The 24294-nt window shown below is 37.4% G+C and overlaps 2 protein-coding genes across 2 annotated transcripts in view; both read left to right on the forward strand.

The window, feature by feature from the left end:
• The first annotated feature begins 67 nt into the window (after positions 1–67).
• rbp3 (retinol binding protein 3) lies at positions 68–3907 on the forward strand. Its single transcript, XM_082152025.1, has 4 exons — positions 68–2227; positions 2348–2538; positions 2697–2839; positions 3127–3907. Exons 1-4 carry the CDS (start codon positions 1040–1042, stop codon positions 3450–3452), a joined length of 1848 nt encoding a protein of 615 aa, XP_082008151.1. The 5' UTR covers positions 68–1039; the 3' UTR covers positions 3453–3907.
• Positions 3908–8167: 4260 nt separating this feature from the next.
• Positions 8168–24294, forward strand: part of antxr1c (ANTXR cell adhesion molecule 1c) — a 33890-nt gene continuing 17763 nt past the window's right edge. The window contains exons 1-11 of the mRNA XM_082152134.1: positions 8168–8806; positions 17775–17846; positions 18006–18077; positions 18160–18241; positions 18337–18367; positions 18470–18543; positions 18624–18692; positions 20640–20720; positions 21693–21753; positions 22634–22732; positions 22852–22921. Coding sequence (XP_082008260.1) covers positions 8661–8806; positions 17775–17846; positions 18006–18077; positions 18160–18241; positions 18337–18367; positions 18470–18543; positions 18624–18692; positions 20640–20720; positions 21693–21753; positions 22634–22732; positions 22852–22921 — 857 coding nt within the window. The 5' untranslated portion in view covers positions 8168–8660. The remainder of the gene's footprint in view (positions 8807–17774; positions 17847–18005; positions 18078–18159; positions 18242–18336; positions 18368–18469; positions 18544–18623; positions 18693–20639; positions 20721–21692; positions 21754–22633; positions 22733–22851; positions 22922–24294) is intronic.

A 24294-nucleotide genomic window follows, 5' to 3' on the forward strand; every position in this document is an offset into this window, starting at 1 on the left:
TACAAGTGCTTCATATTATTGTAACATATATGTAACGCACATTTTAGCTTGCTATTTTCTACAGTGCTACGCATAAGTTTAGACACCCATGCTAAAGTTGACTAAAAAGAGGAATAAAAAATCATATTTTGGAAATTGAACTTAATGCCTTATTTAAAAAAATTAGGAAAAATCCAACCTTTAAGGACACCAATTTTCTTTGTGAATGAATAATGTATCGTACATAAATAAATGTTCTTCCTTAAAATACAGGGTGCATAAGTCTGGACACCCCTATGTTAAATTCCCATAGAGGCAGGCAGATTATTATTTTTAAAGGCCAGTTACTTCATGGATCCAGGATACTATGCATCCTGATAAAGTTCCCTTGGCCTTTGGAATTAAAATAGCCCCACATCATCACATAGCCTTCACCATACCTAGAGATTGGCATGGTTTTATTTCAGTTAGCCTAATAGCTGGTTTGATTTGCATTGAGAAATGATCTTATGGAAAGTACTCCATGCCAATCTCTAGGTATGGTGAAGGCTATGTGATGATGTGGGGCTATTTTAATTCCAAAGGCCAAGGGAACTTTATCAGGATGCATAGTATCCTGGATCCATGAAGTAATTGGCCTTTAAAAAAAAAATCTGCCTGCCTCTATGGGAATTTAACATAGGGGTGTCCAGACTTATGCACCCTGTATTTTAAGGAAGAACATTTATTTATTTACGATACATTATTCATTCACAAAGAAAATTGGTGTCCTTAAAGGTTGGATTTTTCCAATTTTTTTTAATTAAGGCATTAAGTTCAATTTCCAAAAGATGATTTTTTATTCCTCTTTTTAGTCAACTTTAGCATGGGTGTCTAAACTTATGCATAGCACTGTAACTGAGGAATTTTGGCTAATGAGATTAAGGTTTTATTGTGAGGAAAAGCTTCTTATGCATGTGTTAACAGAAACCTGACTGTCGAAGCAGACTCAGTTGACAAACCTCTCTGCAGAAGGAGAGTTCAGTTGCGCCGCATTAGCAGGAATCCGAAACCTGCCAAAATGGCTCAAGCTGTAGTTCTACTAGCGTCGTTGTTGATCTTCAGTAATGTGGCTCACTGTGCTTTCTCCCCAACACTTATTGTGGATATGGCAAAAATACTCATAGACAACTACTGCTCACCAGAAAAACTCGCCGGCTTGGAAGAGGCAATTGACGCTGCGAGTAGTAACACGGAGATCCTCGGCATTTCAGATCCTACCACCCTTGCCAGTGTTCTGGCTGATGGGGTTAAAAAAACAATTAGTGATTCCAGAGTGGACGTCACATACGAGCCAGGCTTCGTTCCTGCGGCACCACCAGCCATGCCTAACATCCCACCGGAGCATCTGGCCGCAATGATCAAAGACACGGTCAAAGTTGAGATCCTGGATGGCGACATTGGCTACCTGAAGATTCAGCACATCATTGGTGAGGAGATGGCTCAGAAAGTTGGGCCTCTTTTGCTGGAGTACATCTGGGACAAAGTGCTCCCAACATCTGGCATGATTCTTGACTTCCGCAATGCTGTCAGTGGTGAGACATCCGGAATCCCATATATTGTGTCTTACTACACTGATCCTGAGCCATTAATTCACATTGATTCGGTGTACGATCGCACGTCCGACCTCACCATAGAGTTGTGGTCCATGCCGACCCTGTTGGGAAAAAGATATGGAACCTCCAAACCCTTGATCATTCTGACAAGCAAGGATACTCTTGGGGTTGCAGAAGATGTTGCTTATTGCCTTAAACACCTTAAAAGGGCCACAATCGTTGGGGAGAAAACAGCTGGGGGGACTATGAAAATGGACAAAATCAAGGTGGGTGACACCGACTTCTATGTGTCTGTGCCAGTTGCTAAGTCTATTAACCCCATCACTGGTAAGAGCTGGGAAATCACTGGAGTGGCACCAGATGTTGAAGTTGCAGCAGAAGATGCCCTTGACGTTGCCATTGCAATCATTAAACTTCGTGCTGAAATCCCAGGGTTGGTTCAGGCGGCAGCCACACTGGTTGCAGACAACTATGCATTTCCAAGTGTTGGGGAAGATGTCGCTGAGAAGCTGGGAGCTGTTGCATCCAGTGGGGAATACAAACTGATCTCCACAAAAGAAGAACTGGAAGTAAAGCTCTCAGCGGACCTCCTAAAACTGTCAGGGGACAAATGCCTGAAGACCACCAGCAATATTCCTGCACTTCCTCCAATGGTAAGTCATAATATACACTACATTAAAAAAAAAATAATAATAATTTTTAGATATAATAATTCATAGATATGTTGGTTGTTGAGGCAAAATTATGAATGACAATTTTCCTTTAACTTCCAGAATCCCACACCTGAGATGTTCATTGAGCTCATCAAAGTTTCATTCCAGACTGATGTATTTGAAAACAACATTGGTTACCTTCGCTTTGACATGTTTGGAGATTTTGAACATGTTGCTGCCATTGCTCAGATCATTGTTGAACATGTCTGGAAAAAAGTGATTGACACTGACGCGCTGATCATTGATCTGAGGTGATTATTGTATTGCATAGCTGTTTCTCGCTCTATAAATCCAGCTAAATAAATAGCCAGTTCTGAATGAAATTCAATAATGTACACGTTTTTAATCCACCGGCTTTGACCATAATTTGATATTACGATCAATTTTGTTATTATAATTTTCTTTCAAGGAACAATGTTGGTGGAGCTACCTCTTCTATCGCTGGCTTTTGCTCATACTTCTTTGATGGTGACAAGCAGATTGCGCTGGACCACGTTTATGACAGACCCTCCAATACCACAAGTGATCTTCTGACCCTTACACAACTTACAGGTACATTACTAAACTGACATGTTTAATTTATTATTTGACTCTTTGTGAAGACCAGTTTCAAAATTGGTCTAGCTTTATTTATTCAAACATAAAAAATGCAGTGTCCTGAAGTAGATAATGTGTTCCCAGACAGCAACATAGTGTTGGCCCAGATCCGGCCCACATCCGGTATGTGTTGAATCCACATGTACCAGATCTGGGCAGACACTTTGTTGCTGTCTGGGTTGTATATTGTTATATGCATATTTCATACTGAAAAATTAAGTGTGCAATTCTTCTCTATATAGGCAAGAGATATGGCAGCAAAAAGAGTTTGCTAATCCTCACCAGTGGTGTGACCGCTGGAGCTGCTGAGGAGTTTGTTTTTATCATGAAAAGGCTGGGACGTGCAATGATTATCGGTGAGACAACCCGTGGAGGTTGTCACCCCCCAGAGGCCTTCCGTGTGGGCGAAAGCGATATGTTCCTGTCTATTCCCATCAAGCACTCGGACGCTGCTCAGGGTCCGGCCTGGGAGGGTGCTGGCATTGCCCCACACATTCCAGTGCCCGCTGACGCTGCCCTCGACACAGCTAAGGGCATGCTCTATAAGCATTTTTCCGGCCAAAAATAAGTTGTTCATCTGGGCCTGTTATGGAAGCCAAATTATATAGCAAATTAGTTATTTAGAAGGATGACATTTTTGTGTGTAGATCATTAAGGTAATGTTTAGAAAGTACAAAGTTAAGCCTTCTGTTGCTAGTTCAAATCTTTTTCTATTTTTCTGTATTATTTCTAACCCATCCAATCTAAAGCTTGCGATCTGTAAAAGTAATATTCTCCAAGTGATATTCAGATTAGGCCTGGTCTGAACTTGAATGTAAGTGTTGGGTACTTTGTGTACTAGTTTACTTTGTACACATTAAAATGTGTTTATGCTTGTATATGCTTGTATTGTAAACATCTACTCATGCATATTACAAAAAAAAAGATGAAAATGGTCTTGTTTGAAATGCAACTTAAATCTATTTGGGGGAAATCGCGATTGAAACCAAATGATAAAACTTAATAAACACTGTACCACATGGAAACTGGTCTAGTTGTAATGTGTTTTAAATAATAAATAGAAAATTCCTTACAACTGAGCTAAAAAAAATTTTGCAAACATAAACCAATTCCAAACATACGCATGAAGTTTTAAGATTATTTACCTCTACTTAAAATAACTACTTGCAATTTCAACTCATTTTTAAAATCACAGTTATAACACAAACACACTTCACCACACAGAATATAAGCAAAAACACTGTTCATATTTGGTAAGTCCACAATGCACTTTTTACTGTATTGACCATCATTAAAAAACGATATGATATATACATGTATTTACTGCACCTTTTCTTTTAGAAATTATCATCAAGTACCAGAAGATGGCAGCATATCTTCTTCATCCAGCATTGGACCAAAGCATGCTGTCAAATACATCCATTGCCATACTAAAGTTTAAATTATGCAGCACCTTTTGTCAACAGGACTTTAACAGGAATAAATTACCTTCAATACACTACTATAGTGTAATGGCGCATGTCAAAGTTAGAGGTCAACAATAAAAACAGATTTCTGTATGAAGTTTTGGGTTAACTTATTGCTTGTTATCAGTTAGGTATGTTTTGGGCACGGTCATGCTGGTTTTGGCCGGTTAGTTATACATGGCTACACTGGTCATGGTGGTTTACCTGCTTACAACACCCAGCAGAACCAATGGCAGTAATATACAAGCCTCTAAAACCAGATAAATAAAATAAAAATATTTCACAATTTAACCTGATCCACCCACTCTAGCAAAAAGGCGTCTATTAGACGTTGAATAGACGTAAATCTTCAATGTCTAATTACGACTTTTCAACGTTGAAAACTGGTCGATCTTCAACGTCTTGATGGAATATGTAAAACTCATAAAATTTATTTGAGATAATAATGAACATGGTTTGGTAGTTTGTTTTTCTCCGTTATTTTAGCATGTATAACAGATGTATCCTGTCTTAGATGATCAGTTGAAAACACGTAATCAAACAGTCAAACTACTTAGTTGAAATTACGTCGTAAACCAGTCCAAGGCAGACCGACTTATTTTCAACCATATTTCAATGATGAATTACGGTATTTGTTTACTGGGACTGGTCTAAGCAGCTCAACAATTACGACACCAAGTTCATCTGAGGAATTTGAATGAGTTCACATGAGTCATTCAGTCTTCTATTATGTTCAGAATTTGCACTTCGGTTTTATATTAGCTTCAGCAGGTCACATGTTGCGGAGTGTGTTTGGTGTTTTATTAAAGTCCCCATGAAATCAAACTTTGGCTTTTAGAATGAATATAGCCTTATTGTTATCTATAAGCTAGTGTGCTCCAAAACAATGACAAAATTCGCATTTAGAAGATATAAGCGATCAAAACTTACAGTCTGCCGATATGGATCAGTGATTTTGATGACATCACTCTGCACTTCAGATTCTCATCAGATTTTCTGTCCAATCAAATGCTCTCTAGAATCTGAAGCTCCGCCCCGCCTGCATTATAAATAGAAGCTGAAGCTGCGGCTGAAATCGGTCACTTGTTCACACATTTACTAATTTCAATATGGTGAATGGCACATATTAGACCATATGGGGGATAGGGAACGGTTCAGACAATGTAAATATGCTTTCCATTGGGGCGAATGAAGTCTGGTTTCATGTTAGTGTCACGTGAACCACCGCAGCTCCGGTTCAGAGACACGATGCACAGAGCGGATCATATAATCGAGTCGGTGCTGACCACAAAACGTATCAGACTCATTTGAATTCCACACAGAATTACATATTTTAAAGCGATTGAGGAGATTAGGAGGAGAAACAGTTAGACAGACTCGTTATTAGAAACTGCACTGATGAGTAGAAGAGTGCCATGCACCAACATAAATTACACACTTTTCAATCTACACATCCTCAGCATGATTATGATCACTGTTTAGTAACAACATATTTAGTAACAGTTTCATATTCAATCTAAAAGGGGATTCTATTGGACAATGGCTTTCATAAGCGGTCAAATGCGACTTTACCAAGATCAACAGCTCTGACCAGCTGTGATATAAACAAAACACTATTGGCTATTTTTTAAAGGGGGAGGAGCTGGTTCTATATGCCCCGCCCTGTTTCCCTGTTTCAGTGGAAATGATGTAAACACATTGAATATTGCTGCGTGTTTCAAGGCACTTCAGTGGACCTTTAACAAATCTTTTAAGTGAACTAACTAATCGCTTTCTCTGAGAGCGTGCGTCTCCAGCGTTTAAAGACTGACTGCAGCACAAGCAAATGACATTCGAGGGCAGGCTTTGAAAGGATCACTTCATTGGTAGATATTCAGAAGAAACAGCCCCTTTCACTGAATGACTCAGTAGACCGATCACTCTGCCCTTTTATTTACTGCTGTATGGTAATGTAATGTACTGATGTAATGGTGCTTGAAACTATGATGTAGAAAACTGCCTTCATTAAAGGTATAGCGGAGGATGTTTTACTTCCTGGTGGGTAACCTATACTATTGGTCCTCCTAATTGTCAATCATTCTGGTGAATCAATCAAACTTTTCAAAAAGTGGAGAGGGCGGGTCTTATCTAAAATTTGGAAAGATCCTCCGCTATACCTTTAAATTATATAATGCACCACAATAAGAAGTGTATAACCCTTATTTGCTATAGATAACCATAATGCACTGATACGGCCTTGTAAAATGATATAATATTGGCCTATAGGATGAAGATGTTTATGCAAGAAATCCACAGCCCCCTGCGAAGAAGTAGGTAATTTGGGGACTTTTTGCCTATACTATGAATACAGTGAATTCAGACATACTTCTTTTGTCACATTCTTTTTTTCGCCTGTGATTTCAGATGCAGCCTTGGAGATTTGTCATAAAAAGTCCCTCATGCTTAACGCCACCTACTGGTGTATCGATGTAAACTGCTGACAGGCCAGAAAGGGGAAAGTAAATAAAATAGAAACATTAATTTGTCAATTCATTAATTAATCTTGACCCAACACCTGGAAATTGCACTTATATAATTTCATTCATTTCATTTATTTATATATTCTCTTTTCATGGTAATGCAACACAAAATGCCACAACAACAATCCAACAAATACAACAAAAATACATTCCATGACAAAAAGAACAGGAGTAGGATGAAGAAAAAAAAATCTTATAAACTCCTACCCCATTCTTATATTAAGAAAGTTACAGATGGCCTCACCGACATAACAAAAAATGACAACGCCAAAAAAAAAAAAAATAGCCCAGACCAGATGTAATCTACTTTCAATTTTAACAAATTTTTTTTTTTTTTTTTTTTTTTTTACATTTATTTTGTATTATTAATTCTGCTTACACAACACTAAACAAACAAAAACAAACACAACAATAATGCAATGATTACAACTCTTGTAACGAAAACAACGACGAGACCATCATTGTTGTTATAATTGTAACAATTTTCACATTCATCTTTGTACAAGTTAAGTATCTTCTGTTTATACTTATTTAAATTGAAGAATATTTGAACAACATTTTAGATCATTTTCTTGAAAATTCCATCTTTTCACACCAGAAACTGAAACACACAAATTTTGTTTGAGGGTATTTCCAGCATTATTTCTTCTGCTTGTCTCACTTTTTACAGTAAAAAGGGTTTGCAGTCCATGCGGTAACAGGCAGTGTTTTGCTTTATGAACAACTAATAAAGTTTGTAAAGAAACCAAGTCCTTCAATTTGAGTAGTCCTGACCTCAGAAACAGTCCTATAGTATGTTCTCTTGGAGCAACTCCATTAATTATTCTTATAGCCCTTTTTTGGCTATAATTACCCCATACCTCCAAACAATACATCAAATATGGCAAAATAAAGGAACAATATAGGATTCTCATTGCCTTATAATTTAACACAAACTTTACTTTACTTAAAATGGCAATGTTTTTACAAATGTTATTTCTTACATAAGCTATGTGTGACTTCCATTTAAATTTTTCATCTATGAGTACTCCTAAAAACCTAAATTCTGCCATAAAAATATAATTGTGGTTTAGACTATAGAATAAGACCAACCCTTTTGGAAAATGCTTAAAAATTAAATATATTTCTACTCTAGTTTAAAAAAAAATTTGTTTTATTTTATTATTGTCAAAAGCAGACAAGACAAAACAGCGAAAATACATCGCAAAAACACGTGTTTTGCATATCCAAAAGAAGGGAGGAAACCTTCAAGGAGCAGGAGAAGAAACTGCCCCAATTCTTTCCTACAAGGGTAGAAATTTGACACCAGATCCTCTTCTGCCAACTCTGAGCCTGGGCTCTTTTCTCAAACGACTCAGTCTTTGCTTTGCACATTTACATTAAATAGCTTTCAAGCGCTTGGGGGAAAATACATCTAGCCTTTTTTTACACGTGGATTTCGTGCGGCAACAGTTCTTCAAAGTTCCCCAAAAACAGCATCTTTATATCAAAAACACTAAACACAAATTTGGAAACACTTTTTTTTTCTTTTTCTTTTTCTTTTTTCTGTGGTGTTTTTCCCTGGACATCGGCTTTCTGTGCAGTGCATATTGGGAATAGCGTGTCTTATCTCAAGTTTTGAGAGTTTTCAGACTGATGTGAGTAAGGACTGCGTCAACATCCGCAAAAACTCCTCTTTGTGTGCATCCTTCCCCCAGGATCTCAGCAGAGGCTCATTTCAAGCTCGATATTAAAGATAATGTGAATGGCCATTTGTTTGACTGAGGGTTGATGTTTTTGCAATAAGAAACGATGGCACGTTCTGTAGTAAAAATGTGTCTCGGCGTGCTTTTCTTTGGACTTTTGTTGTTCACGCTTCCAACTGCGGGAGCCGAAGAAGATGTGGAGGAGGAGAGATCATGTCAAGGCGCATTCGACTTGTATTTTGTCCTTGACAAGTAAGTAACAGTTATAATTCAATCGTTTTGCTCATTGTTTTGAGACAAAGAATCTCTCTCTCTCTCTCTCTCTCTCTCTCTCTCTCTCTCTCTCTCTCTCTGCAAAAGTTAAAGGAAAGTTATCTGTAAGTTATATCTTTAATCTCTTTGGTCTTGCAGCTGGTAAACTGTCTGCTCTCCAACATAAACCCGTCAGTCAATCACATTTAAAGGCAACATGATCTATATGAAGTGTAGATGTTAGGGATGCTTTTGCGGTCTGTTGGCCTGATGTTTTCCACATACTGCCTGGATAAAGTAGGCCAGTACATTTCCACTCACATCCTCCGTATTTTCCCCAAATTTCTCACATTCCGCATCACCAAAATAGATATTCACCAGATGTCCATTGTTTGGTATCAGTTGGCTGGGTTCAATTAAAGTTCAGGGAGAAAATGCTGTGCAGTGCAGTATTACACTAATACTTTTTTTTTTTTTTTTTGTATGATATCAGTGGTTCAGTTTAAAATCCATGAAACCTTTCCATTCCACAAAAGATTCTGTATAGTGGAAAAAGATTTTTCAGATTAATAAAGTGTTCTTTGTGGAACCTAAAATGGATCTTCTATGGCATTGATGAGTGTAGACAGTGACAGTTTGCAGAAGTCATCCGGTTTATTTTTGTATTGTGCTAACTTGTTGTTTTGTGTGTGTGTAATGATGAGCAAAGGGGTGGTACATGTGAAGTTTGCTGAATAAGCACTTCAGTCGGTCACAACTTCATTCCTCTGTGGTTCTCTTTTCCTGTCTCTTGTCCTTCACCATTGTTTAACAGACAACATCCTTTCCCATGATCTGTGTCGGTCTGGGAATATTCTTTACAGGATGTTTAATCCAATTGCACATTAATTTATATTAAACACCTTTTTTTCAGAGGTGGACAGTAACATTTACTTGAGTACTGTACTTAAGTACACCTTTTGAATATCTGTACTTAACTTGAGTATTATTTATTCTGGAAACTTTTTACATTAACTTCACTACATTTGAAAGAGAAATATCGTACTTTTTTCAAGGTCCTTGAGTAGAAAGTAGTAACGTCAGTCAGGGGATGATTTTTTTTTTCCAAAGTTCGTGATTGAACTTTTGCAGGTGACAGACAGCCTATCAGTAATCCCTCTTGTAGGGTCACGTGTCGTGAAGTTCAGCGATTTCCCATCATTTTCTTTGAACTCTAATCAACTGGTGGCAAAATGGACGAAGACAGATCCTCGGCGAGGTGCGCGCATCCATGGCAAATGGGTCTTTCTGTTTTGCTGTTTGTTAAAGCAGTGTTGCTGTTGGGCAGTCATAGAGCTATGGTTGTGAAGCTGGCTTTTAAAGCATGTGCATGAATGGATACACATAGATGTGTACTTCTTTTGTTGGGGTGGTAGGGTGTTAAATAAAAACATTTTTTTTGTAAATTGTAAATTCAGTTGTTTAATTTCTATAGGTTTTATAACATTCTAAAAGTTCTTACTAACTGATAGGTGTATTTACTAGGTTGCTTCAGAGGCATAAGGTACTGTACGTATTACAAACAACAATGCAACAATAATAAAACAATGCATTGACATTTACTTTTTACTTTTGATACTTAAGTACTTTTAAAAATGAGTACTTCTGTACTTTTACTTAAGTAAAAATCGGTCTTTACAACTTTTACTTGTAACAGAGTAATATTTGACCGGTAGTATCTGTACTTTCACTCAAGTAAGGAAGTTGTGTACTTTGTCCTCCTCTGATTTTTTTGTACATGTAAGTTATGCTTCCAAATATGAGTCTCACGAGACTCCCATTGTAATGTGTGGGTTGTCTAAACAGCATTGATTTCATAATTATTTGTTTAGTTGGTTTTTAGGATGTTTAATATTCCTTTATTGCTTATGAACATAGAGTTGACGGCACTGTAATGAAAGGATAGTGATATTCTTTGACTATGTGTCAGGAAGCATTTAGGGTATATTAAATGAATATACTGCTATCAAATATGTTAGATATGTTAGTTTTTACACATTAGAAACCAGTAAATGCATCATAAATCCTTTTTCATGTGTCATGCAACATGCTCTGGAAGTGTTCAGCTGAGAGCGAGCAAAAACATCTCATACGAGGTCCCAGTTTTTCCCATGATGTGATGGCAGAAGACATAGCCAACCCCAACACCCCGCTTTTCCTCTTTACAGACTTCGGAAAAACTGACATTTAGTAAAATCACATGCACATGAACATCTGCAGCCCTCTGAGAACATTACAGGCCTTCAACAATTTAAGCAATTTTATTTGCATTCATTATTCAGTATTTTTAATCACTCTGCCATTGCGTGCATAAAGGTCATTTTTCTGTATGTGCTTCATCACTGAATGAGGGGAAGTTGAAGTATCAAAGCATCACAAACAACATCTGTATTGCACAAGAGTTTTTGGCTTCAGGTGCACCAATCAGGCTTCCTGGATCGGTTTTTGAGGAATCGGCATGTTTATCTGATTAAAAAAGGAATATTTTGACATCTTACCTCAAAAGTCACAATCTTAAACTTTATGGTCATTGGTAAACTGACTAAAAGATTGCTCCACTCCTCTTTCCTATGTAATGTGAATCATTGTGGAAAGTCCCGCTATATATATCAATGGAATATTGGTTACACAAATAGCAAATGTGGGGCTAAAAAAAGGACCAGATACAGAAATCGCCTCCCGGATTGTCCTTTAAGTCTGGCATCTTTGCTTCCACTTCTGCTTTCATGTGGCCCAAAGGCTTTCTTGGAAGTGGCAGCCTTGGGTAGTGATTCAGAATCAGTCTACCAGCCCATGGCCTGCTGTTTAACAAGTGGAATAAAACAAAGAAGTTGTCCGTGGGAATGCCTAGCATGATATTGGCACTGCAGCCCTCAAGCCAGACGTCCTTAGAGGAACTGAACTCTGGAGATTTTTGCTGGTGCAACTTTAGAGGTTTCTTAAAGAGATAGTTCCGTCATCATGCTCACCCTCTTGTCTATCCAAACCTGACTTTCTTTCTTCTGTGAAACACAAAAGATATTTCGAAAATCTTTATAATGGACAAAACTTCTTGTCCATATAATGCATTCACGTAGTTTAAACAGGGTTATGGTTTTGATTCCGAGGGAAATGCTTGAACTAATAAAATGTATCCTTTGAATGCAATGTAAGTTGCTTTGGACAAAAGCGTCTGCCAAATGCATGAATGAAAGAAAGCCAATAAAGTGCTTAACGACATAACTTTGGCTTTCATTGTGTATACAAAAAAATACTGAGACATTTTTCAAAATATGTTTGTTGTGTTCCTCAGAGGAAAATAAGTCATATAGGTTTTAAGCCGTTGCTATACGACCCTTGAGATTGAGATTATTTATTGTATTGTCCCAATCGTCCATCAACAATGTCTGAACACACATCCTGGTCTGATTTACTTCATCTTCATAAATGTTTTGAAACAACACTGTGTTAATCATAGTTTTGGGTCCCAGTAACTGCTGTTTAGCTTAAGATAACCCAGGCATTGAGTCATCTGTTTTGAAACAGCCAGGATAACAGCTGTATAGGATGACAATGATTCATTAAAGTCAGTCCCTTCACTGAGAGCCATGTCGAGTTTTCCCAATACACTCAAATTCAGCTTTACCTGCCGGTAAAGGTCCTGGAACAGTTTTAAGAGACACGCATTCCTAGTTAAACGTTATCACACACCACAAATATGCTTTCTGGATGCAGACCAGAAACTGCTGTGTAGTTTACACAGGGCGTAAAAAGTATTGGGATATGCAAAGGGCTTGTGTTTTCAGACCAGAACACAGAAAACTGAAAGACTAAAATCGTAGGAGAAGCGTAGGCTCACATGCCCAGCGCAGATCCGAAGCTCAGTGTAGGTTAGTGGTTTCCAAAGCCCAGTCAGTTGAACTGGAGTGCAGTCATTCATCGTCCTAGGATGGGGTGCACTACTCAAATATGACAATTTTAATCTTTTGATGGGTTTTTCATCTTGAAAAAAACGATTAAAAACTGAAAAAAACTATTTTGCTATAGTTTTTTACTATTTACCCCGCCTTCCAAAGTCATGTCAGCCAATCCAATGTCTGCAAACATGAATGAGTATAAAATTATTGACGGCCAGAGAGTGCTTCTGTAAATTAATGCATAGCAAAGTATGGGTTAATGAATCTTCAGTTCAGTATCTCCAGTAACTTTTTTTTTAATACATTTTTCTTTCCTCTTTCAGGGTGATGCCATTTTTGATTTTCCATTGGAAAAAGAGCTTGTAGCGACATTTCTGCAAAATATTGTTTCGCGGCACTTTTAACGTAAATGCGAGGTGCACTAAAAGAGGGTTCAGTTTCATCCAAAACAGATGAATGTGAATCTGGCTGCGTTTTATGTTGGTTGTTGTATGTATTGAAGCAGTTCGGAAATAAAATGTCTGGCAAGTGGTGCCTAAAGGTTAATGCTCTATTGCTTTTGAAAATAACGTACCATCTCTAGACATAACCGATACACACAACCATGCCATTTTATCTGCTTCTTCAAGTCTTTGAGCTCTTTTATCACGACTTGTGTTTCACGGGACTCGCACCCGAGTGCAATGCTGTACCAGCTGATGTGCTACTGTACATCAGAAAAGACACACATATGGAGCTGATTATGTGACGCAAATGCCTAAATGTATTAGTTTACAAATCATGCATGTGGTAAAAGTGTATTGAGGTCATAAAATAGTACAACAACAACAAAAAACACTCAAAAATAAGTCTTTATAAATCAATAATCTGCCCTTGTAATCATAATTGACCTGAAAAGGAATGAAAGTTGTCTATTGATTTCAGCTGGAAACAGCAGTGAATCGCATGTAAAGGTACGTTTTTGGAGTGTTGCATGGTTTCCAGGGTCCTACTTTGTGTTTTTGTTGTCGTTTACAGAATCTAGGAGTGTCAGAGAGACCGTTGGGATACCTCACAACACCTATTTATTTAAAAAGTGTATGGGCCAGATTTACTAACAGCTTGTTCCAGTGCAAACCCCCTTTTGGTGTTAAAAAACTACTGTCAGGATTTACCAAAGACACGCAGTGAAAAATTTTCGCTGAAAAGGCGTGGACAGGGTTATTTTTGCGACTGATCTTATTGCACATGCATATGTAGGAGTTTCCCTTTCAGACACAATATTTATGGCAAAAGAGTATTTAAATGAATCACACAAGATGATTTACTAATGTTTGCGCTTGTCAATTTACTGGTGTTTGCACCATTATTCATTACCACCCCCCAAAAAACGTGTTAAGCCAGATAAGCTAGATTGTGATGGTCAATATGGAAATGATCCAGTTGTGTCTGTGTTTTTAATTAGCACGTCGTCAGTAGATCACGCGCAGAACTTTCCTCTCCCATCTGCACTTTTTTGGAATTGCGCTGTGATGCTAATTTGCCCTGTTTAATAAATCTGGCCCTTTGTCTACTATCCCCCAAAAATACTTACGGCCCCTTTAAGGCTGTTTATAAACATGGAGGAGGTCATCCAGACTTGTTCTGTTAAACTGCTCTAGGCCTAGAAGACGTTTGAGGACCCAGAGGAGCAGTTAAAACAGCAGTGTCAGGGAAATGTCACCATAATATTCTTACCATGTCTCACAAAGCAGGAGGAAAGGGAGGTAACGCTGACTTCACATAAACCTAAACCGACACAGTCACGTTTCCTGGTCCTCTCAATTATTAGCATTTTACAAAAGCCCTTTAATCTGACGTGCCAACAGGTAACTACACTGGACAGCATGGAGAAACCATGTTTTGGTTTCTGGTTCTGGCAGAAATGCGGATCTGAAAAGTCAGTTTAGGATTCGATCTCGAGGGAAGAGATTGGAAGACTGATCTCCGAACAGATGAGACCTGTAAGAGCAACACACTTTTCTAATTATCCCTCTCCCAAATATTGCTCCAGTAAGTCTTCCTGTCTTGGCTCTTGTTGCATCAAACCGCAATGACTTTCACATGTCTTAACATATGTGCAATAATCCATGTATACGAAGAGTTGTGTAACCGTAGAAAACACGAGTTTTGAGGGTCATTTAAAAGATGACGTTTGCTTTTGCTGATCGCTGGTAATTCATTTCTCTGTGGATTAGGATCATCTTCAGAGTGGATTTATTCAGTTGAAATCTTGCTGGATGACATTTCTGGCTTTATATGGTTCAGTATAACCCATTCAAATTAGATCAAAGAGGGGCACCGCAACATATTTCATCAAGGATCTCACTTGAGAATAGACCGCTTCCTTTCCTAATGCTGTTTGCACAGGTGAGAAAACTGCAAGCTAGGCACCAATCCCATGATTGCCGTTACCTCAAGAAAGTCATGCTTCCAACACAAACAGTGGCCATTGTGATGTTCGAAAATGTGAAGTTGAAAACTGTGGCAAGGCCTTAGCATGACCTGCATATTCTTGCCAACGTGCACCTCCCGGTCTGTTTTGCCGTCTCAGAGCTTGCTGGCTTTGTGCTGGCCCATCTCTTGTTGACTGTGTTATAAAAACATCTTCCTCCCACGCCGGTCCAGAAAGAGGTTTTCGGGAGCATTCATCACTCTACTTCAGGATGAAGCCATTCGATTAGCATTTCTCTAGAGGAACACAAACAGCTTTATTTTTTTACCAACTATAAAATCAATCCAGTTGAGTTGGGTCATAATAAAAAGATTTGTGTCCCTCAGAAATATTTGTACTATATCTTAATATACAGTAGTTGTTTTTCTAAACACATCAGCAAAAATCTAGTTAAAAATTTCTTTATGAAGATTTGGTCTGTCACTTCTTAAAATATTAGAAAATATGCACATTTGATGGACACAAACTACATTCTCTATGCACTTTTAGATTTTAGTTGATATAATTTATTAAAAACTCCAACAAAAAAAAACGTAACATGATTTCATTATAGTTTCAGGAATTGAACTCTCAATGATAAGGTTAAAGTGCACTCATTTATATCACGTTTTGTTGTGTTCTTCAGTAGGGGATGATCATAATTGTTATAAATCAAAATCTCTTTCTAAGAAGCACACTTAGTTTCACAATCTTGTGCGCAAGGCTTAGAAATTAAATTGAATTCTGTTTTGAAATTAATTTAAATTAAATTCTTAAGGCAACATGTATTATATATTCATGCATGTTGAGTAAAATATGACTCAACATGTATGAAAATTTATTCATTTAGCATGCTGCAATTTATTAACACCATAATCACTTTATTTATCTGATAGAATATTTCAAATCTACAGAAATGTACTTTTTGGACATTCTGGCAAGGTTTTCTCAAAGTTATGAACAAACATTCTTCCAGCAACGTTAATAGAATGTTTGTTCAAAGTTATCATCATCATATCATTTTACAAATGGGAGGTAACTTTGCTTTCCATTTATTACTGAAAGCTCACTTTAAGTACTCCGATACCACAGCATAAACTACTAGCCTAACTTATAAAATTAAATCATTATTAAAGGCAAGTGAACAGACAGTAAGTGCTGTACACCAACATAACAAAGTTACAAATAAAGTAAGGTCTAACTGTAGTATTAATTTCGGGTACAGAAATGTAATAAATAAAAAACACTGTTCACTGTATAAATTTAATATAGATTGATCTTTGTTAAAGCTGTGTTTGATTAACATGACAAACAGCAGGTATTTATAGGTTGCTGTCACTTTAAGACCCCATGCACGCACAGATCCAATAATGATACATATCTGATTTCTCGTTCACTTAAGACATAACCGAATGTGCTTGCGTGAATACTTGCCGAGACGGGTATTTTGACTACATACTTTGTGTGTATGTGTCCATCCAAGTGCACGGGGACTCGAAAGAGGAATCAATTCGGAGTATCTAAAACGCGCCTCTCTCTGTGTGTGCAAGATAACAGAATTAACCGAATTAAATTCTCTTTTGCCTCTTCTAGCGCTGGAATGGTTTTAAAATCTATTGAATGTGTAAACTAGCAAGACCAAACATATGCAAATGATGACCTTTCACTCTTCCCTTAACATTAGAACGTTCAGAGAACATTCAGAAATAACGTTTTCTAAACTTAATAAGAATTTTAGAACATGTTTATGTTGGGTTAAATGGACACTCTGCATTTTCCGTTTTTCTCAAACAGCGCCCCCTAGAGTCGATGTGGAGTACTTGTACTTGTATTTAACGTTACTGTCGTCGTGAATACCACTCACGCCGTCTCTGCACTCTTCCGCCCGCGTTTTCTTCGTCGACTCTGCGATGATTCGGGTCTGAAATGCGTGCTAGTGTCTTCCACAGAAGCTGCTTCATATGTTGTTGATGTATGTGACGTCGTGATTCTCGCGAGATTTGTCGGGGCGCCACTTCTCAAACCGGCATTGCTGGTTTTGTCAGCAACTACGAGTTTGTTTACCATCAAAATGATTTCAAAGCTGCTATATTAAGGTACAAATCTTGCATAGTGTGCCTTTAAAATCACCTTGTCAGACTAGCACAGGCACGGGTTTCATCAAGTGACCCAGTTACTGTTATGTCTGGCTCTCAGACTAAACGTGTTACACAGGCCAGGGAAAGAGATTTACACGACAAAGAGCCAATTCCTGCTGCACGATTCATTCATTAAGTCAAACTGACTCAAGCTCAGATCTGTAGACTCAATTAGTTAATTTCCCATTTGTCATCCAGCACTAATGAATTAGCACTGGTTGGGACTGGGAGAGGAAATGACCAGCTGTCATTGAGCGTTTACAGCCGCGCGTCAAGGGGAAAACTGAAGAAAAAAAAACTGCTTCATCCTTTCCGGAATAAGTTAAAAGCATTGATAATTAATTTGAAGGATTCTCTCAGTTGTATTGATCTAATGCATTTAAAGAGTAAAAGAAGGAGCATCCCATTTATTGATTTTTTTTTTCCCACCTCTTTCTCCTCAGGTCAGGAAGTGTCAAACACCACTGGGACGAAATCTACGCTTTTGTTGAACATTTGGCTGAGAAATTCACCAGGTACTAAACCGACGTCTCCTGAGAAAACCAAATGAATCAAACTATATAAGACCCAACTGAATGAATGGCATGTTCCAGTTGCATAAGATTTCTAATGTGCGTTATAGATGATTTCACGAATTTGTAACCATTTCTGGTCTGTTTTTCATCATTTTACAGCCCTATGCTTCGAATGTCCTTCATCGTCTTCTCAACCAGAGGAACCACAATCATGAGACTCACCGAAAACAGGTGCAGAAAGACACGTTCTCGAGTGCTTCACATTTGTAGAATTTGAGTTCATTCTTCTCATTTTTATTTGCATTTTTCAAAGGGAGACCATAAGAAAAGGCCTAAATGTTCTAAGACGAGAGATCCCAGGTGGAGATACGTTTATGCATCTTGGTCTAGAAAGGGTAAAATGTTCAAATTAATGCTGTTTTTCATTCAAATTAGCTAGTTGAATGTGCTTCGCTTCTTTTTAACAATATTATCGAATCTTCATTCACAGGCAAACGAGCAAATACACCAGGAAAACTTTGGTAGGCTTCCATTAAAGACGCCCGATGTCACCACTGAATAGAGTATTGCTGTTATTAAAGTTTGTTCTTACCAACACTGACGATCTTCACTCCACTTTGTAGGAACTGCGAGTGTCATAATTGCATTGACGGACGGTGAACTTCAGGAACATCAGCTGACAGCGGCTCAACAGGAGGTATCAAGCGTTCAGTCTGCAGACATTTATGACTCTAAAGGCTCATGGTTTCTAATTGAGAATGCTTGATCTTTAACCAGGCAGCACGAGCTCGGGGATTGGGTGCGATCGTGTATTGTGTTGGCGTTAAGGACTTCAATGAAACACAGGTGATGATGACAATATATGATCTTTTGTTGATGGTTTCCTAAACTTGTACACATGGGGCCAGATTTACCAAACAGGGCAAATTAGCGTGAGAACGTAATTCCTTAAAAGCGGCGATGGAAGTGGAAAGTTCTGCTCGTGATCTACTGACGACGTGCAGATTAAAGAACACAGACTCAGCCGGATCATTTCCATAATGACCAACACAATCTACCAGTTAGCGTCTGGTTTGAGACGTGCTTTTTTGGGGCGGTAAATAATGGCGCAAATAGTAAATACCAGTAAATTGACGAGCACAAACCTTAATAAATAACCTTGCATGATTTATTTAAATGCTCTCCTACCATAAATGTTGCGACTGAAAGGGAAACTCTTACATATGCATTTGCAAAAAGGTCAGCCGCAAAAATAACCCTGTCCACGCCTTTTCAGTGCTAATTTATCACTGCGTGTCTTTGGTAAATCCTGACAGTACGCTGTTTTTAACGCTGGTGCAAGTTGCAAGTGAATCTGGACTTAGCCTGTTAACAGTCAGTTATTGGAGTGCTTTTTTATTCCCTTTTTCCCCTATCTCATATTTTTCGAAATCATCATAAATTACTAAATCATTCGAAAGTTTACAATTTCGAAAGTATCATTCAAAATTCCTGTGAAAACTGTTTCGAAATTAAACATTGTGCTATCATGGAAACAGTACTTTAAAGGGATAGTTCACTTTGAAATTAAATTTTGGTATGTTTTAGCTTACCTCAAGGGCATCCAAGATGTAGGTGTATTTTTTTCCGCAGTAGTTTCAATTTTGATATTTTTAGGTCAAACCGTTCTTGTCTGTCAGTCATATAATGCAGGTCTATGGTCACTGTCTCAAAGAGCATGCACAGAGTCCAAATTAAAACAATTCCCCGTCGTCCAAATTAAACAATTCCCCATCGTAAGTACACATTGATGGCCTAAGACACGAAACGAGCGGTTTGTGTGAGAAAACGAACAGTATTTATATCGTTTTTACCTCTTATACACAGCCACGTCCAATTGATCTGAGAGCGGGGGCGGGTATAGATATATACTCTAGATGTCGCCTTGGCTACGGTTTCGTTCCAATGAACTTGCCGTAGCCAAGGCGACTTCTATTGTATATATCTATACCCGCCCGCGCCCTCAGATCAATTGGACGTGGCTGTGTATAAGAGGTAAAAACGATATAAATACTGTTCGTTTTCTCACACAAACCGCTCGTTTCGTGTCTTAGGCCATCAATGTGTACTTACGATGGGGAATTGTTTAATTTGGACGACGGGGAATTGTTTTAATTTGGACTCTGTGCATGCTCTTTGAGACAGTGACCATAGACCTGCATTATATGACTGACAGACAAGAACGGTTTGACCTAAAAATATCAAAATTGAAACTACTGCGGAAAAAAAGACACCTACATCTTGGATGCCCTTGAGGTAAGCTAAAACATACCAAAATTTAATTTCAAAGTGAACTATCCCTTTAAAACCTTTTAGCGGGCTAAATTTCTGTGATATTAACGTAACATTTTGACATATTTTAGTAACGTAACATTTTAGAGTCCAAATTATTTGGATAATTAGATAAAATAAAAATGTTTGCTTTACAGTAAACTTAAACTTCTATAACTTTTTTACACTTTCTGCTGCAATAATCTGAGTGTCTTTAAATAGAGATCAATCTTACCCAATCATTCATGAATTACAACTATTGAAGTCTATGCTCAAAAAGGGGGGTGACAGTTAACAGATTAAACTAGTATCAAAGCATCAATACGTTCTTCCATCTAACAAACAATGTTGGAGACTCTTCCTAAACCCTCAAGTATACTTACCAGAGAATGTACTTCAATATAAACCATGCACTTTATATGGTGGAAACCAGTTGAAATCAACCAATCGAAACTAAATAAACATCTGTTTTTCCTGTTCTAGCTGGCTACCATAGCGGACACCAGTAAGCATGTGTTTCCGGTCTTGGGAGGATTCCAGGCACTGAGAGGAATGATTGACTCGGTAAACTGAAGCTTGTGGAAGATTCATTAAGAATGCATTTTGTGAATCTTCTAAGATGCATTTTCCTTACTCCAAAAATGAAAATTCTGCATTTAATTATTCATATCGTTCCGAACAGAGAAGACTTTTATAACACAAATTATTTCTGTCCCTCCATTGCTTTTGTTTATGTTTGCTGATCAATGTTTAAATTTGAATAAAAGCATAAATTAAATATGTTAATCATATAAAGCCATCGTGTCTCTTCAGAAGAGTTGGATTAAACGGCTCGATTCATTCGTTTTATGATCTCTATATGAGTTTTTGGTGAACAGACTTTTAATGGAGGGACAGAAATCTTAATTTGTGTTCCGAAGATGAATGAAAGTCGTATGGATTTGGAAAGAAATGAGGGCGATTAAATGATTATGATATTTTCATTTTTTGGGTGAACTTTCCCTTTAAAGCTAAAGTGTGGAATTTTTTCAATGGTCTTTTTTTTTTTTAAATCCAAGCTTATTATCCACCTTATTTTTCAATTCATATTTCCTGTGAATGTGCGAGACTTCCAATCATTAGCTACTATGGGTAAATAACTAGAAGAATAACAAGGTGCAGTAAATGGTAAAACTATTTGCACGACAAACCACCAGTGTGTTTATAATTACAAGACATTTAAATAATATGGTAAGAAATCGTTTGTTTGCAGCATAACAAGCTGTTTTGTAGCCATTTGTATCCATTTTGTAAACTGATTCACCTGAAAGTGTTACACTGTAACACTGTGGCATTTTCAAAACATCAATCAAGTTTGCGTTTCCCAAGACCATCGGAAGATAAAGCTTATCGCAGGAACCATTGGCTCCAATGCAGAAATGACACACTTTAGCTTTAATAATAATTGATAAATGCATTTTGAACAAATTATTAAATTGTTTTATCATTTTTTATTTAAATGAAAATTTATATGAATGAAATATTTTCTTTTTTTAGATCATCAAAAAATCTTGTATCGAGATCTTGGCAGCGGAGCCATCCAGCGTATGTGCAGGAGGTATGAAAAAACTCTATATATATTTACATAAAATAATAATAATGCCCTTGATTTCATTCGCTAATAGCTATGTTCCTTCCACATTCAATTAATAAGATCTCATCATGGATTTTATCTGTAGGAAATATGGATTCTTGTTAACTCACTGTACATGTCTGTCAGTGGGTTATGTATGTGCCATAAATCTTTATGTTATATTGCAAGTCAAAGAGAATTTTACTCAGTAAAGGCCTGTTCACACCAAGGACTAAAACTGTTACGGTAAAACTAAAGATATTGTTTTAAAAATCATTCCAGATGTAAAAGAATAGCATAGTTCACACCACAACTTTAACGATAACGGCACAGAGAAACAACTGGAATCACTTTCAGAACTATTTTTTCCAGCAAATGAGTGATAAAAACATTGACAGCCAATCAGAATCAATCCTGCTGTAACGAGCCTTAGCATTTAAAGCGGCAGATCTTATCTTTCTCTCTATGAACTATCTTTTAATCTGTAAGACTGCATGATTAATTTAATTTCCATACTTGCATACAGCATATCACTCTTTTGGACTAGATTTCCATTTAAACATTTAATGTATGTATCATCAAATAAAAAATGACTGGAATTTTTGCATATAAAAATAAGCACATTATCATAAAATAATCATAAAGAAATTCCAGCGTTGAACTTGACAGTCTGTGAGATGCATTTACCCAAGAGGACAATTATATCATTGTGGTTTTATATTACCCAGCATTACTTGAGCTACTTGACCCATGCTGGGAAACACAGAGAAGTTGATATTTTTCTAGGGAAATGGTGTAATGAAATGTCTTTTGTGAGGATTTATCACTATTTTTTGAGCAGCAACTGTGGGAATCTGTGTTTCAGAGTCTTTTCAAGTGGTGGTGAGAGGTAATGGCTTTCGGCACGCCAGAAACATAGACCAGGTCCTGTGCAGCTTCAAAATAAACGACACGGTCACGCTCAGTGAGTGTTTTCCCTGCAGATATTCCCACAGAGTCGGAGTACTTTCTCATTTCTCATGAACATATATACTGTAGTTGCATTTAATCTGCTTTACTAAGCTTTTCTTCTTCCTGTGACAGATGAGAAGCCTGCGATTGTTGAAGACACGTTCTTGCTGTGCCCTGCGCCTGTTATAGATGAAGTGGGAAAGTAAGTGAGAGGCTGATGGACAGGTCTGCCATGCATTAGCTCGTGTTTATGATCCCAGTCAGAGGTCACATTCCTCTTCCTTACACAGCTCGCTGTTTTATCCTGTTTTTTCCAGAACTGCCTGATTTCATGAGTTCATAGCCTTCTGATCCTCAGAATCAAAGCCTGAGCTTCAGATGATGTCAGAGGCTCTGAGGAGCTGTTAAAGCAGATAGTTTTCAGAAATCACTCCCACTCTCTGCTTTTCTTTGTTCCTCTTCATCTCCATTATTTCCTTACTGCTCCCATAAACCTCCAGATCTTCTCTCCCGCTTCTGATACAGCATATTATGTTCAGAACCCTCTTGTTGTCAAGAACGACAGTGTTCTTGAGTTTTTAGATTCTTGATGTTATATATACATATATTTCTATTCTTCATAGACAAGGTTTTCTAAGGAAATATAGTTATACAAGGACATAATAATACAATACCAATGTAGTTATCTATTTCTGCTCTAGTTCTACGAGTTTGTTGTCAATGTTTGATGTAGGGATGCACTAAAATGTAAATTCTGGTTGATATTGATAAATTGATAAATATTTAAATTTTATAGCTGATATGCAGAAAAAATGAAAAAAATTGTCGGAAAAAAACACACTAAATATTAAAATCTAGCGAATTGCTTAGTTAATTTAGCCATCATAATATAATCTACAGTATACAAAGTGGAAATAAATTTTGGGATTTGCTAAAGATTACAATTAAACGTGGTATAATTAATTATTAATTATTAATATAAATGAATAATAAATAAATAAATGATAATTACAAATTATTAATGCTATTAAATATTACATTTAAATTAGTATTATATGGTGGCAGAAATAATGTTCATGTAAAAATAGAGGAAATGAGCACACGCAATTAAGTATCCAATATCAACCAAAATATAAGCAATATTAATGATGATGTTTTGTGAGTAAACGCAAAGTTTCTCGGGGGAACAGCAAACATTTGCGAGAGAATACCTGTATTTTTAAGACTGAGGGCCCTATTTTAACGATCTAAGCTCATGGTCTAAAGCGCACGGCGCAAGTTCACTTAGGGCGTGTCCCAATCCACTTTTGCTAGTTTAACGACGGGAAAAATGGTCGGCGCTCCCGGCGCATGGTCTAAAAGGGTTGTCCCTATTCTCTTATTGAGTAATGGGTGTATTTTGGGATTTACGTGCATTAAACCAATCAGAGTCTCATCTCCCATTCTCTTTAAATGCCAGTTGCGCTCGCGCCATGGCAGATTCGCTATTCACATGACAGAATTTGATAGTGGAAAGAACGAACGCGTCTCCAGAGCTTAAACAGAACTGCTCGTGCGTGAGGTAAAAGTGCTCAA

The sequence above is a fragment of the Leuciscus leuciscus genome, assembly GCF_965113295.1.
Source record: "Leuciscus leuciscus genome assembly, chromosome: 21".
Taxonomy (NCBI): domain Eukaryota; kingdom Metazoa; phylum Chordata; class Actinopteri; order Cypriniformes; family Leuciscidae; genus Leuciscus; species Leuciscus leuciscus.